Below are 16,087 nucleotides of genomic sequence, written 5' to 3'. Positions count from 1 at the left end.
TGCACATTTCCCAAATTCAATACTACATTGAGCTCCTTACACTGTATGGCCCTGAGTCTGGGAATAATAGTAGGACTTGCAGGAGGGCTGGAGCAGCTACTGATCAAGCTCTTCCTTTTATCCATTGTTGGAGAAGCCTGCACAGTGAATTTATGCTGGAAATCTGTTACCGAAAGATAAAAAGAATCAATACAAAAACCAAAAAAACAGTTAAAATTCTTTTTTAATACAAGAAAAAAAAAAAAGAAATAACTGTTGATGGTTAATTTGTAACTATGTCAAATTTTCAGGGTTTATATAGAAAGTGTTTTACAGCTAATTGCTACCCTTTCCATATACAGTTACCTCAGGCCAAAGACCTGCTAACAAAGGAAAACACTAAGTGGTTTCTCAGACAGATTGCCAGTATTTAAGGTTTATTCAGGGTTACATTAGAAGTCATCTGTGTGTTAACACATGAAGCTGGGTAGTGCTACAGCATCAAAGCTACAACATATTTCTGATAATTTCTTGATTCTTGCCTCAAGAAATCTGAGAGCTTATGGTTTCAGCTGCAGCATTATGTAAAATATTCCCAGAGCAGGAACACCTGCTTTAAACAACCAAACCAATATCCTTTATCAAAATGATCGTTTTGAGCACTAATGCATTAAACTGCAACATTATTACTATGAATTATATATACTAACAAATGCGTAACATCATAACTCCACTTCTTGTCTCTATAATTTGACCTGATCCTCTTGAGGAATGCTAGCCGCAAAAACATCAAGTTTAGTTCCTAGATGCCAAAGGTATTCCAAAGTAAATCCAATAATTTAAAATGTGCAAGTATGAGCTCAGAGGAGACACCAAAGCTACAGGTTTTCACCTGCCCCTCCCATCTCTCCTGACACTGTTTCAATCTCACCAACCTGAAGGCAGGCTGATATTATTGCCATCTTTTAACTTGAGCCGACTCTTCTTGAACTTCCCCATGCGTTTCTTCACACGAGGCTTCTCCTGACACAGCTGGTGGATGATGATGTTGAGCTCCCTTTCCAGAATGTCAATCTCACGTTCTGCCAGCTCCTGTTCCCGTCTTCGGAGCAACTCCTCATGGTTCTTCTGTTCAACAGCAGCACGAGTCAGCTCTTCTTCCCATGTGCGAAGCTCCTGCAGGGGGATCAGAAATGAGAAAGAACAGCTACCTTGTGACCTGCGGGTTAAGGCTAACAATGCCTATTCTGAAGGTACAGCAGCACTGACTTGTGTTCACAGCACAGCTAATGCCACCATTCAAAGACTCAGCAGAACATCAATAAACTGATAACAATGTTTAAGAAATTCTGTGATTGCCATCCAAGGTCCTTCAAATCAGTATTAACATATGGACAATTTTTTTTTTTTTTAGGAAAAATTCTCTACTCAGCACTCATAAGGCCACATCTGGAGTACTTTCTGTCTCCTTAACAGAAAAGAGACATAGACGTATTGGAGAAAGGCCAGCAAGAGCTACTGAAATGGTGAAAGAACTGAAATATCTCTCCTATGAGTAAAGGCTGAGAGAGCTGGGACTGCTCAACCTAGAGAAGAGAAGGCTCCGGTATTTCTTATCAATACGTACAAATATCAGAGGGGAGGATGCAAAGACAACAGTACCAGATTGTTCTCAGTGGTGTTCAGAGATAGGAAAAGCAGCAGTCGGCACAAACACAGAAGGCTGTCTGAACATTAGGAAGCTCTTTCATACTGTGTGAGTGATGGAGCACTGGCACAGGCTGCCCAGAGAGGTTGTAGAATCATCTTCCTTGGAGATCTCAGGAGCCGCCAGGACAAGAGCCTGGGCAACCTTCTCTGGTTAGCCCTCGTCAAGCAGAGGTCGGAGTAGATGACTCCTGAGATCCCTGCCAACTTAACAACTCTGTGATTCTGTGAAAAGACACTGAATCCTAAATGCAGTGTCATGAGAAAAAATGCTGACATGCACATTTTCAAGAATAAAATAGCACAAAACCCAACTCTACCATAAAAATCAACTAAAATAAATACAACAAAGAGGTTGTTCCCACCAGTTTTCACCAAATGTGGCTGCTTCTCAGGCATAAAAAAGAAAAATGAAATTGTCTGTGAGATCTCAAAATCTTCTGTTCTTCTCACTTCACTCTTCTCACCAAAAGGACAAAAGAACTCAGCACTTGCAGTAACTATCTCCAGCTGGATAACTCCACCACAGAAGGTAAAAATCGAAGAGTTCAAATTGAATTTCATCTTATCAGAATTTTATCTTACCTCTTCTTTTTTTTCTCCAAAAGCTGCTATAGTACATGCACAGAAAATGTTTTATGAACCACTGTAGGACTTATCCCTGTTCACAAGATGTCCTCTCTTTTTCTCTGTCTTCTAAATCCAACTTCTGAGCCAAAATCAAGTCGTCTGTTTATTATGACTTTTATGTGAGAGGACGTCAACTCAAAAAACCACTACTTCAGTGAATGACTGCAGTACTTCATACCAACATCTGTAATATCCATAAGGATCTTAGCAAAGATGCAGCAAACTGCTTTCTTTCTGGCAGTACACATGAAGAATAAGACTTGAATTCTTTTCACTTAACCGATGCTCACAGTTCCTTTTATTCCTGATAGGATCTTCATTCCCTGCTGTTTACCAGGTGAATTTTAATTACAACAGCTGTTGGATTTTTCCCTTGGTAGTACTTGTGTTTATTTTATTTTATCCCCTTTGGCTGTACCCACAGCCTTGAAGACACAAACTGGGCAGAAATATAGAAGAGATGTTTGTGGAAGCACGTAGTCTGAATCTCTGTCTTATTTTTAATGTTAACAGTTATTGTTGGGCTTCTCAGTTACCACACTGGCAGTGAAATAGTTACCAGATGTATTAAACAAAGATAATTCAGAGCAGAAATTTGCATAGTGTATAACAGACACTATGCTCACTACAACATTAGAGCAGCAGCTAAAGATGCAGACGTTTATTTTACTTATGAATCTGCCCCAGCATGCATCATAACTCCCATTTACTCAGGGACTGACTACAAGCCGAAATAGAGCACATGAATTATTAATTTTGAGATGTCCTAAAACATTATCCCTGAACAGGAAGTATTCTATCAAACAGAACACAAGCAAGGACTGTTTTTCTCTACTTACCTTTTCTTTGGCTCTGAGCTGATCAAACATTTCTTGGATTTCTTGTTTCCAGTCTTCTTGAAGGGAATGGAAGGAATCTTTGGGCATTTCAAAGAAACCAGACTCTTCTATAGCGGTGAGATGGCCTAGGATACTGGCAAAGGAAGGTCGTGAGTGTGGGTCAGGATTCCAACAATCTAGAACAGGACAAAGACAAGCAACTATTAAGTATCTCTCGGTAAGAAGGCTTGAGATAATGAGTGGTACTTTACTGATCCCCAGTGGCTGAGAATGGCACATACACTATGTTACCCCATCTCCTATTTCTCACTTTCACTGACTATTGTGTGATCATAAAGTGTGTAATTTTTAAACTACCATCTGTACTTTGTGAGCATGTACATGTAAGATGCTTATACACAGTTCTTTTACCACATTTACACTGCAGAGCTACCAGCTGTACTGTAAAAGGGTATCTATAAGACCCCCTTCAAAAGCTAAGCCGAGTCACTATGAATCTCTTTCACAGAACAGAAAAACTCTCTTGCAAAGCAGCTTGGACATACTTAGATAAAATACTGGGGACTTTAAGTGAAAACACAATATTCAAGTAGATTATGACAACAAATAGTACACACTTGGGGTTTTCTTTTTTGTTGTTGGTGGGTTTTTTTTGTTATTATTTGTGAGGTTTGTTTAATAAGGCTTTCCCCCCCCATTTGCTTTTATGAGAAAACACAGACAAACAAGATTTTTCATTAAACAATCTAATGCACTAACTTAACCAATCACAGAGTTGTAGAAACACAGAATGTTAGGTACACTTATTACCACAAAAGGCAATTCAACTCGTGATGGTATGGAAAGGTTCACCCTCTTACAGCGAGGGAATCACAGAATCACAGTAGTGGTTGGAAGGGACCTCCAGAGATCATTGAGTCCAACCCCCCTGCCAAAGCAGGTTCCCTACACCATGTCACACAGGTAGGCGTCCAGGCAGGTCTTGAATATCTCCAGAGAAGGAGACTCCACAACCCCCCTGTGCAGCCTGTTCCAGTGCTCCGTCACCCTCACTGTAAAGAAGTTCTTGTGCACACTTGTGCGGAACTTCCTATGCTCGTTTCTGTCCATTTCCCCTTGTCCTGTCTCCACACACTGCTGAAAAGAAGCTGAACATTGAAAACAAATGGAAAAAGAAAACACTACAGAATAACATCACCATCTATGATCCTGTTTTTAAAAGTTACTGAATGAAAGAATCTGACTTAGCAGTGCTTTTGAATGTGAAATTATTACTCATTCAGTCCTCTCTGACTTGACCATTATTTCAACTCCTGCAGAAAACATCATTTGCTCATTCTATATTTTCCCAAACTGGCACTTACACAGGTTATTCTTTAATATGTATCCTTATTCTTTCTGGTACTGCAATATTCCTGCACATATAACTTTGACAAAAACTAAACAGGGAATTTAACATTCAAACATTTCTCAAAGCTACGGACAACAGCTTTTTTGTACAAGTGGAAGACACTAAAATGTGGGTCTCTCTCAATACGCTCATGCTACCATTACCTAGAATGGTCACTACGTATGTTATGGCACTACGAGACACAACTTGCCACATTAAGAAGCAAGAATATAAATGTTCAAAAGTTTCCTAGTCTTTACTATTAGGTAACAAGAGCGGTATTACTTCCAAAAATTTCCAGTGTTGTCCTAAAAAGCATTCGCTTAATCCATTCTATGGACTGAGATACATCAAGGAGCATGTGTAAATAAAAAAACTGAATAAAATTTCACAAAATCTGTGCAACTGCTGATGCTTCTTTCTGCACATCTTTTCTCTGCTTTGATTTTACTGTTACTGACATTTGGCATTTGGGAGCTTTGTTTTTGAAACTGCTGATATCAAGATGGTATTTAAGCATCTGATCAAGTTCCGGGAGGCATAAGCTGGAACACATTTGTCTTTGTGGATTTCAAATTGCTTCTCTTACCAAAACAGAGAATCAAGGATGTTAAAAGTGCTCTGAAGGTCCCCTGCTGCTGACCAATTAGCAGCAATGGGTGATACAGCTGGACTGTCAGTGGCATAATCTCTGCCCCCTAGCTCAGGTTTTAAGCATGGCAAAGCAAACATGACCCAAAGTAAAACAAAATGCTGCGGCCAGCCAAATGCATGAATGAGTGAGCAGGATAACTATGCAGGTGGCCCCTGGTTTTTTGTTTTTTTTTTTCCCAGGCCCAGATCTGCCATTATTTGCACTAATGAGGACAGTGGAAACGTACAAATCTTTTCTGTGAAGAGGTAAAGTTCAGCTTTTGTTTTCTCACTGACGACCACCAGAGGAGTAATTCAAAAGCAAAGGCAGCATTAGGGGAACAAGAGTTCACAGAGATGGGAAAGAGCCAAACTGAAAAACAGTTCTGGTGAAGGGGCAGAAAGTAATTGTTCCTTTGTTCTCTTCTTCTCCCTGCACATGGAGAAACCTAACATTTCAGAGCCAAGGATGCTTATCCCTGTGCCCCTGGGTTCAAGCACAGGCCATGCACCTCTATCCAACTTGCCCAAGAGAGGGCATTATTTTTAATACCATCAGCAGATACATCACTTACATTTAAGAAATTCAGGGTGCCTTGTTTTAGGGAGCCACACCAAAATAAGCCACCTTGGTAAAACACTGTACTCTAAGTTTCATAAGCTGGTTTCAGTTGCAGTTAGCCTACACTTCTGAAGGCCACAAAACTGAAGCTCAACGTTCAACATCTGTGAGTCTATGATTCCAAACCAACCTGACAATGGCCAGCAAGGTGTTTAAGCGACGACCTTCAAAACAAATTTAAGTTTTCATCTACATTGATATATATCAGGTTTTGGTGTCAGCACATTTTCACTACAAGAAAACAAGCTAGATGATGACAACAATAGCACACATAGTAAAAAATGGATGGGAATTTCATATATTACTGTTGTAACAGAATAAATGTTACAGCCCATGAACAGCTATACCAGGGCCCCATAATAACTTGCAGCATCAGATAATCTACCTGAGTAATCTATGCTCTTAGGCATCAAAACCAACAGCAGGACGCAATGCTAACCAGCACTCTAGGAACAGTACAAACTGATCTAACCATACTCACGCTGGAGATGGCTTACCTTCCATTAGTTTGGCAAAAGGCTCTGGACACGTGGAAGGGATTGGAAGAGCAAGTTTATTCATGGCAACACCGTAGGCTACTGCAAGACCATCAATTCCTCGGAATGGCACTTCCCCTGTTAGGAGCTCCCAAAGCAGCACACCATAACTATAAGGAAAGGAAAGAGAAAAGAGTATAAGAGTTTGATTTTAATGCATTCTTGGTTAAGCAAGACGACAGTACATGAGCCTATCAGGGTGCCTCTGGTACAATGACATATTTACATCTTTTCTGAATAAGTTCATTGTGGCTGTCAAACTGGCAAAGTTTGTTATTTTACCTCATTTTGTTGTGTGTGTTTTTTAAATAACAAAAACAAAGTGCAGTGTGTAAGTTAAAATATTTTGGAAGCGTGCTAACATCTATGTTGACATTCAAAAATGCAAAAATATCAAAAATATCTTTGTTGATAACTTTGGGAAATCTTTAAGGATATTGAACAGGTTCACTTGTAAAATCATTTCTTGTTCTTTTATCATGCATGTATGTTACACATGAACTAGACAGATAACCTGTGGGAACTCTTCAAGATTAATATTTGACTAAATTGCAAGAGAGGAATGTGAAGAAAAAGCTTCTTATCAGAGTAAGAATGAGAACTGCTAAAATGTGAGTGGATAAAGGTCACCTGAGGGGCATTTACTTGTAAAAAGATGCATATCACCTCCCTTCTCTTAACTGCTAACATTTCATCAAAAACTCCAGTGAAATTGTCACACAGTAATCTAACAATCCTAACCTCTACATTCATAATTCTGGATTGATGATAAGAATATAAAAAAGAATATTACTTAATATCAGGCAATAAAACCAGGATTTTTTTCTTATTTGATAGCAATAGCAATCCTAAAAGGACCAAGGTTGTTAAGTAACATAATGCAGCAGATTCTTCCTCTTGAATCCTGTGGTCACAAAGGAAAAATCCTTTACTAGCTCACCGATCCCCTCATCAGTCAGTTTTAAACCCAACCACAGCACAGAAAATATTTATACTTCAGCAGTTTCTAACTTTGCTTTGGTTTAAATACAAAGAGACTCCTGTAAAAACCACCATCAGATGAATTAATGACTAACCACAAACTGTAATCATTTCTCTAACTAAACCAAAACTGCACCTGAAGCAGTCAAGAGTCCTGTCTTACATCTTTAAGTAACCTTTGAGCAACAGCAAGTAATTTTTTCACGTAACATGGTAACTTCATTTCCTTGAGTTCAGGATATGATACAGCAAACCATCCAAGTGAAAATGGACACTGTCAGTCAACAGCAATACATTAATTTTAAAAAGTAAAGCTAAATCAGCGTATTTCAGTTTATGTAGGTCATCCTTGAAGTCATGCCTCCTATGTATATAGGAGAGCCTACCACAGAGACTACTATAGATACAATAGGCGTAATCATACGCTTGTTGATTGAGGAAATTTTCAGCTACAAAACACTATTTTTCAACATAGCCGTCACCACTATTAACTACACATTTTTGCAGCAATGAACAAGAGTCTCCATGCTGTGCTCATAAAAAGGAGATGCACCAGAGGAGATGACCCACTGTTTCACAGCTGCCTTCATGGTGTCATTTCCTATCCATTTGCTCTGCATTTCCACATAGCTTCCTTAAAAGATCCACTTTGACCATCATGAACTTGTGTAACCACTTCTTATTGTTTTTAAAAAGGGTTTCTCAATATTGTTACCACACTCCTTCAGATTAAAGCAGTGCTCTACCACACTTTATTACTGCTCTTGGGAAGACGTTAATCCAAAGCACGTATTTTTTAACTACTGGCACACTGCACCATGTTGAAGGCCTCCTAAATACACCTGAAGTTCAAATGAGCTTTTCCTCCTGAAAGCTCCCTGAAACATGAAACAGCTTTCCATGAAACAGTAACCTCAGCAGCTAAAATATGCATCTGTTCTTCATGGTTCAAAGCGTCATTTGATATACCCATTTGGAAGTAATCATTTTTCATCACCATCATCTATTTTTGCCATCTCCCCATCCCACCCCTACCAAGCCTTTTTCCTTGTGACTGCAGTCTCCCAAGTTAGAAACTCTTATTGATAACTTTTCCTAATTAAATGTGATATTTCAGTTGCTAAGGATTCCATCTTTACTGCTAATATAGTTTACTTCTTGAAAACAAAATATTGTTTTTCCATCTATGCAACCTTTTGAATTTTTTTTCCTATTTAATTCATACTTTTCATACCATAATGTCCCACTGACTATTTCTTTCCATCACAGATTTTTTATTTCTCACTACAGTAATAACCTCACTTGAAAAATAGAACTTCAGACTTTCTTTTTGTCCTCCAAGTATGCATACAAGGCACACTGGAAGAAAATGAATACTGGACTGAATATATGCCTATCTTGTTTAACTCAGATTGTTCGTTGTACTCTTTGGCTTGGAGAGCTATGAGAGTTTTGACATCAAAAGTTACCTCTTCAGTATTCTGTCCTATTACTTTATTGCTTGTTCTGGATAAAGCAGGAATAAGATAATTTCCCTCATGGAATTGTTAGGAAATACTAGCGTGCTCAAAACATCCCTGATGCAGAGTATATGTGTATATATAAGATATATTAAGATATAATTTAGATCTGTCCATGTATTATTTTTTAATATGGCACAAGACATACATGTTGCAGGAAAGCACTGTTTGTTTCTAGGAGAACCTAAAGGCATCCCCCTGTTAGCTAGTGAGCTAACTAGCTAGTCTAATCTAGCTAACTAGGCTGAGAATGCTGCTTCCACACAACTAGTGTCATTATAACAAAAATCATCCCAAGTTACTAAGCAACAAGAGAGGGCTGCTGAGAAGAGCGCTCTCCATTCTCTAGAAAAAGATTGTGAATTATAAAGCAAAAGAACAGAAGAGATTCCTATGAAAAAGGTCTGTGAAGAAAGCATCAATGAGTTGCATGCATTTTCAACTGGGAGGAAAGTGCAATTATTTTCCCAGCATCCACTGGTATTTTTTGGACTTTAATTACAAAATTGAACCATGTGATACACACCGTGTGTTCAAGTCAACTGACACTTGTATGAATAATTAACCATTTCCCAGTGATCCAGTAATCCCTTAAGCCATTTAACATCAGGTTCAATCCTACACATTGAATTCTGCAGAAGGAGGAGGCTGGAGGTCTGCAGGATTTCAGATGTGATTTTGCCACCTCCCTTGCCAACCTGTGAACTCTAAAAAACCCACTAAATACTTCTCACTGTTATTGTTCAATGGTATTTCCACTGTAGGTTCCTATTCTGCACTGTCCTTGGTGCAGCGCCTTCTATAATAAAGCAACTATCAACACACCAAGTAGACCAAAGCAGCAACAGAAACTAGAATATTACTTTTGCTAGGACAAAAAATAATAATAATAATAATTGAACTTATTATTCAACAGGTAATTCCAGAGATAACATGTAGTTATTTCACAACAGTCAGTTGTGTATGATTTTCTCACATGAATTTCTAACAGTACTGTTACTCAACCATTATCTGCCAGGAATTGGTATCTTGCCAGTGCTTCATTTCACACAGAAGTCTACAGAAGCCTGCAAGCAGTCAGCTGAGGATGAAAGTGCTTGCCAACAATTGATTCAAATGAAGTATTCTAGTGACCAAAGTATCTACATCAATGAATGCATGGAATAACTTGATCTGCTAATCAGGTATTTTTAGTTAGCTTTGGCATTCCATTCCGAAACAGAGATTCAATTCCTAATTATTTAACTGGTCTCAGAGTAGATACTGCTAAGATTAATCTGAATTGAGGAACCTTAGGAACTCAGATGAAGGCTGTAAAGTTGTGCCTTATCTTTCAGTAACAAATATGTTACTTATGATGGAATAAAAGACTGACTTAGGAAATTTCAGTGGTGGCCAGCACCATCTTCAGCCGCTACCTGCATTTGTGCAGAGGGAACACATACACAACAAGACTCTTGTTGAAAAGCTGGGCAACACTTCAGCCTGTAGTACTATTCTAACAAGCTTTTCCAGAAAAGTGCTTAAAGAAAAGGTTCTGTGACTGTTAGGGACAGAAGCATTCCAGTTTTGTTGATGGTACACAGACCAACTAGAAGGTCTTTTATCGGCAGAAAGCACCTTCAACACCAGTGATTAACCAAGAGGTCTGAAGCGGACAAGAGGAGCAGCAAATCTAACAGGATTTAAAAACTTCATCCTGTTTACAATTTCAAGCTGTGTCCATGGGTGGGGAGAGGATTTATTACATACATGCTTTGCTGCTTTCATAAAAATCAAGCACTTAACCACTGACACAGTAGTAGTGATTACACCGGCAAGCATCTACATAGATGCTGCAAACACCAAGCTCTTTTCAGCTTATTTAAGTACGATTTGAGGTTTTGGCCGCCTCAGACATAGGGTTATTCAGATAGAACATACCATAGCACTTTCAATGGTGATGACCCTGCTTAAGAGAAAGTATTCAGAGGAATTCAACCTGTTCTCAAGGAAAAACTGCTGACCATAAAGAGAAGTGATGAAAATTTACTTCTGGGAAGCTGAGAAAAAAATTGTACATGATTTACAGTCAAATACCAAACTGATATTTTTGCACAGATACAGTGGCTCTTCAGCTACCCTGAAGAAAATCCTAAACTGACCCTCGCAATTCACTCAGAGTGAAAGCCTGTTTTTTCACAGTTCCTCCCAGATTACTAACGGGTTTGCACATCTAATGACAGTCTTAAGTCAATCCGTACAATTAACTGTGCAGAACAAGCTCAGATTTATGCATAAGGCAATACATTATCTATCCATTTTGCATAACTAGATAAGGATATTTAGAACTCCACACCAAATATCTTCCTTAACAGCCACACAATTCTTCCAGCTGGAATATTTCTTCACCCTGAGAGCTTTCACACATACTTTGTGGGAGCACAGATGACCAATGAGAGATTCTTATTGCTTTAAACACCTGGTCACCTCAACATTTCAATACCTCCGCCCCACACAGGAAAACAAAATTCTATCTACTTTGTTTCAGATGTTTAGGACTAATTACGTGTCTCTCAATATCCACAAAAGTAATTATCTTAGGACAACAATGGGCAATTTACTGAATTCTGAATTTAATTCACTTAAGAGTCACAATCAAATAATTTATAAGCAATGTAAAAAAACACTACAATCAAGCTGAAACTGCAGGGAGAACTTAGAGAAGTATTGTGTGATTGTGCACATTATGTACTGTGACAAATTACAATCAAAATTAAATGATCTTGCTCTTGGTAAAATGTTAAAAGAAAAAATCAGCAACTTTAAGTACTTCACAGCCAGTAGTTAAACGGAGGCTATGAATCTTAGGATGATCTGAAGGTAAATGCAAGGAACAACAAAAATTTAGAAGCACACAGGAGGTGATACACAAATTCCTACAGGGAAAAAATGTTTACAATTAATATAGAAGTAGTCTCAAAGACAGGTACATGGAAAGCCAGTGGACAGTTTTCTTAAGCCCAGAAATTTAATATCTGTTTCATCACTCATTCCTAAACAGAATACGTTTCCTAACAGTTCCTCAATACCCAATCACTCAATGCCAAATCAATACCTCCACACATCGCTGCCTTTGGAGAACATGGAGGAGCGGATGACCTCAGGAGCCATCCAAGCATATGTCCCAGCTGCACTCATTTTGGTAGTTTTATGCCATTCCCTGGCCAAGCCGAAATCCGTGATCTTCAATATCTTGTTGCTCAGATCTCCATTTTCCACCTTTTCGAGTATCAGTACTGGAGAAAAGGGAAGGGAGGGGAATAAAAGGCATGTAAAGTAAGACTAGTATTTATACAAAAAGGTCTTCCTGGAGATTTCTCGAAATTCAAGATTCTCCCCGACTTTTGGTTATTCAAACATTTCACTTCATTACACGTTATTTCAAGCTAATCTTTTAAAGTGATAAGTGAAAAATCTGTCTAACAACTTCAAATCTAAATGGAACACTGAACCCCAGAGCAAAAACAGTGAACTATTTAATACACTATTAGTGTTCTTTAGAATAATTCTCTACTAATAGGAAGTGAACCACTGTAACTTCTAGAAATCCAGATAAGGGAAGACATTTCCTAATTAATCCTCTTCTCAACAAGCCAGTAATAGAATTGTTTTCTTGAACTGCTTAGAGGACTTTTTTTTTTTTTAAATCCAGATATACACATAGGCTGGATATACTCCTTGAGTAAACAAAGAGTGCAAGCTCTATATATGTTGTTTTTGTTTGTTTGTTTTTTAAATTCCTAATTAATATAAAAGATCAGTGATAACATGTCCAGACCAAAACTTCACCAACCCTCGCATGTTACAGACCCATTTCCCCCCCAAACTACAGCAAGGAACAAATGAAACACAAGACACAGAAGTACAGAAGCTTTGTTCAACCCTCATCTCCCAGCTATCTTTTTCTATTATTACTTCCAGCAGCTGAAAAATTGTTAACAGAAATTCCCAGCAAGTCTCTCATTGATTGCAAGAGTGAACAACTTTCCTAAGACTCATGCTCTAACTTCTTCTTTCAGCATGTAATGATTGCACCTAAATAACTGGCAGAACAATATAAATGAATTCATAATTTAATAGCAACAGTAAAGATACAGTGAAGTTGTAATGATAAACTTTGAAGCAAACAGAAAAGCGTGGGTGTTAGGCATGTTTTCACTTCAGTCCAGAAGCATAAGCAACAAATGAATCTGCACTTCACAAGGCAGATCATACGGTGTGAATTGCTCAACCACAGGACAGGGGGCCAAAGATCACAGTTTGGCTGCACACACCTTCCTCAAAAGAGACCATTTAAATCAAATTACCTTTCCCTGCTGTACATCTAAGAAAATAATTAGTACTTACACAGACCCTTTGTATCCATAAACTTTTTCTTTTGTCAGATACAGGCTGTACGATAAATTAACATAACAAAAGCCCACAGAGAAGGACAATAAAATAGCTGCATTTACTTCAAGTCTTTAATTCCTTGGTTACATCCTTGTTTTCTCTCTTATTTCCTTATAATAACAAACTCTACAACCTAAAATTACATAAAATAGTGTTAAGAATTATAGCTCTCTCTAGCATCTGAAACAGTTCTCCTCATCCCAGTCAGTACCAACAGGCTTCTGACTGTCAGGAATCTCCCTAGCCTATCTGTCAGACTTACAAGCCCAAAGCCTCAGCTCTCCCTCCAGTTTTCAATGAGGTATCTTGTAAATAGGTGAAATATCAATTCCTTCCAGTTTCTCCCTTAATCTCCTTTTTGGTGAATACAAGCCAGGCTGCTAGGACACCACACATGCATTTCACTCTTGCAGATCAATACAGCCTCTCTCTTGTGGGCTTGATACATAACCAGTTATTGCCTCCCATTTGCTTTCAGTGCAAGTCCTCTTCTGCAAGTACCACATCTTCTGCACTTGCCAGAATCTATCACAGACTACAACACAGATAAGATACTCCACGCACTTGCAGAATTTGTACTTAACTTACCTACCATGCCATCATCTGCAAACAGATGTGACCACTCAGAGCAGAACTGTTGCCAAACACAGTTATTTTTGATAAGTCAACAGAAACAGCCAGAGAGAGAGCATCTATACCAAAAAACCCAGTTAACCTACCTCTTAAGTAGCGGCAAATCACCAACATTATGTTTGTTGCCTAAAGCATGTGCAAAGCAAAACATGAAGGTTTAAACTAAGTTGTAGCAACTTCAGGTGAGGGATACCTCATGGAACATGTACTGACAGGAATAATAACCCAGAAACACTACATAAATTTGCATATATTCCTGAAATATTCCTTTGAATTCCTTTGAACTTGTCCTTCAGAAAATAAGTGCTTGTCAGGGAGGAATTCATTATAGCTCAGATTAATCCTGCCCAACAAGCCAGCCCTTCCATATCACAAGGTGTCCCAGTTGAGAGAACAAGAAAAGAATGGAGCCAAAAAGGCCCTGTTAGCTCCAAGCAACATCTGCCCTTGATCAGGCAGTCATGAAGACAAATGCACATCATTTAGATATGTCATTTGCACTACTAGGATTTTAGTAATAACTTCATTACAAGGACTCTGAAGAATTATTACCATTCATGATTCAGCCCCACTGTTTAACTTCCTAAGAGCCAGCAAAACTGAACTGCACTGAAAATACTTGGAATATCAGATGTCAGAGAACCATCTGGTGAAAGTCAACGTACTTGTAGCTGCAAGATTTTGTTAGTGCTCTGAAATTCTTTTAATTAAAGTTTCCAGAAACATACTGTTCTATTAGGAGGACAGCAAATCTAAATCAGAATGATACTGTTGTTAAATTAGTCTTAAATAAAAATGCCCTTGGTAGCACATTGGCAGCTGGAAGTCACGGTTCATTGCATTTCGCACCACTTGCGCTAATGATCAATGAAACATCTGAAAAGTCAATGGCAGACGTGTTTGTCAAATGCACAAAACCTTTCTGGAAGAAGGAATTCATTTTCAGGTATTAAGCAGCTGTGTTTTCACTCCTCATGCATCTACCAGAAACAGATTAGACAAAGATACAACGGCAATGAAAAGGCAGGAGTACACACCTTCATACCGCTTCATCAATGTACATGTAAGAATTCTGCCTGCACTGCAAGAAATCCCAAAGAGGGCTGCACTGCACTGCCCTTAGTATGCATGAAAAGAGGTACCTTACTTTCACAAGATTTTCACAAGAGAAATAAAGAACGTTATCTTTGGCAACATTAACAGATACTGTTTTAATTCTTTCTTCTCTTGTTACAATAGCTGAAGGAACCTATCAAACACAAACTTCCCCTGGAAGGCAGTAACAGTCACATTTGTCTCTACTTGTTTCTTTCAGGAGAATTATTACATTTTTCAACCACACTTTTGGACAGTTGGATTAAGCTGCCTTTTCACTCCTGAGCAGGGCCAAGTAGTGGACAAGGCGGCAGCTACAGTGGTAGGTGGGTGACACTATCAAGGAAAGGTTATAAATAAGATTAGGATGTAATTTTACTTGATGCAGAACTACGTAACTATAATAGTTAAATCACTAAGTAGCCATCTAACTACTTGCAAAGACTTAGTGAAGTTTATTCCCTAGTCTCCCACCTCCTTATCTGGGCTCATGCAGGATTTTTCCTTTATTCTCACTGCTTCACTACATCCATTCCTATTTTGTTAGGTTGTAAATTGAGAAGACCACTACTTAAGAACTCCAAGGCTGAAGAAAAAAAAAAAAAAGCAGATGAATTTAAATCCACACAAAAAACCATAGAGCTGCTTACACACAGTAGAGTCATTCTCAAACAGTACCATGATTTTTTTCCGCAGTTAAATCACTTCAGAGATACTCAACCTCCTATACAACAATCTAGTAACAGAATTCCCCAACCCCCCCCCAACAGGCCTTCACTCATCTATGCATATCTGACTCACTGTTACTCTACGATCACTGTTTTTGACAGCAGTAAAGGTCAGCAAGCAGCTACAAAGGGGAACTAATGCTTATCCTGTAGTAACTGGAATGTGAAAGACTTCTGCTGCAGCTGAGCACTCATTCTGAGTGGGGATATTGGACGCATTTTATTTCTTGCTCTATCAGGCAAGCAGAACAGATCGCTATGGCTTCACTTACCAAAATGCAAAAAAAAAAAGAAAAACATGGAAGTTTTATCAGATAACAGATAAGCCTCAAGATACTCACTTCCTCTATTAAGAAAGTT

General features: G+C 38.5%; 1 protein-coding gene across 3 annotated transcripts in view; it reads right to left on the bottom strand.

Moving 5' to 3' along the window:
* The window catches only part of MAP3K9 (mitogen-activated protein kinase kinase kinase 9), a 44,976-nt gene that overhangs the window by 15,793 nt on the left and 13,096 nt on the right, over nt 1–16,087 (bottom strand). For all 3 annotated transcript variants that reach the window (XM_032444768.1, XM_015864639.2, XM_015864640.2), the window contains 5 exons: nt 11,935–12,115; nt 6,298–6,446; nt 3,156–3,331; nt 915–1,155; nt 41–163 (listed from right to left, as the gene is read on the bottom strand). In XM_032444768.1, coding sequence (XP_032300659.1) covers nt 41–163; nt 915–1,155; nt 3,156–3,331; nt 6,298–6,446; nt 11,935–12,115 — 870 coding nt within the window. The remainder of the gene's footprint in view (nt 1–40; nt 164–914; nt 1,156–3,155; nt 3,332–6,297; nt 6,447–11,934; nt 12,116–16,087) is intronic.

Source organism: Coturnix japonica, chromosome 5 (genome assembly GCF_001577835.2).
Source record: "Coturnix japonica isolate 7356 chromosome 5, Coturnix japonica 2.1, whole genome shotgun sequence".
Classification (NCBI taxonomy): domain Eukaryota; kingdom Metazoa; phylum Chordata; class Aves; order Galliformes; family Phasianidae; genus Coturnix; species Coturnix japonica.
Note: the sequence above shows the minus strand (reverse complement) of the source record. Positions and strands in the feature narration are given on the sequence as shown.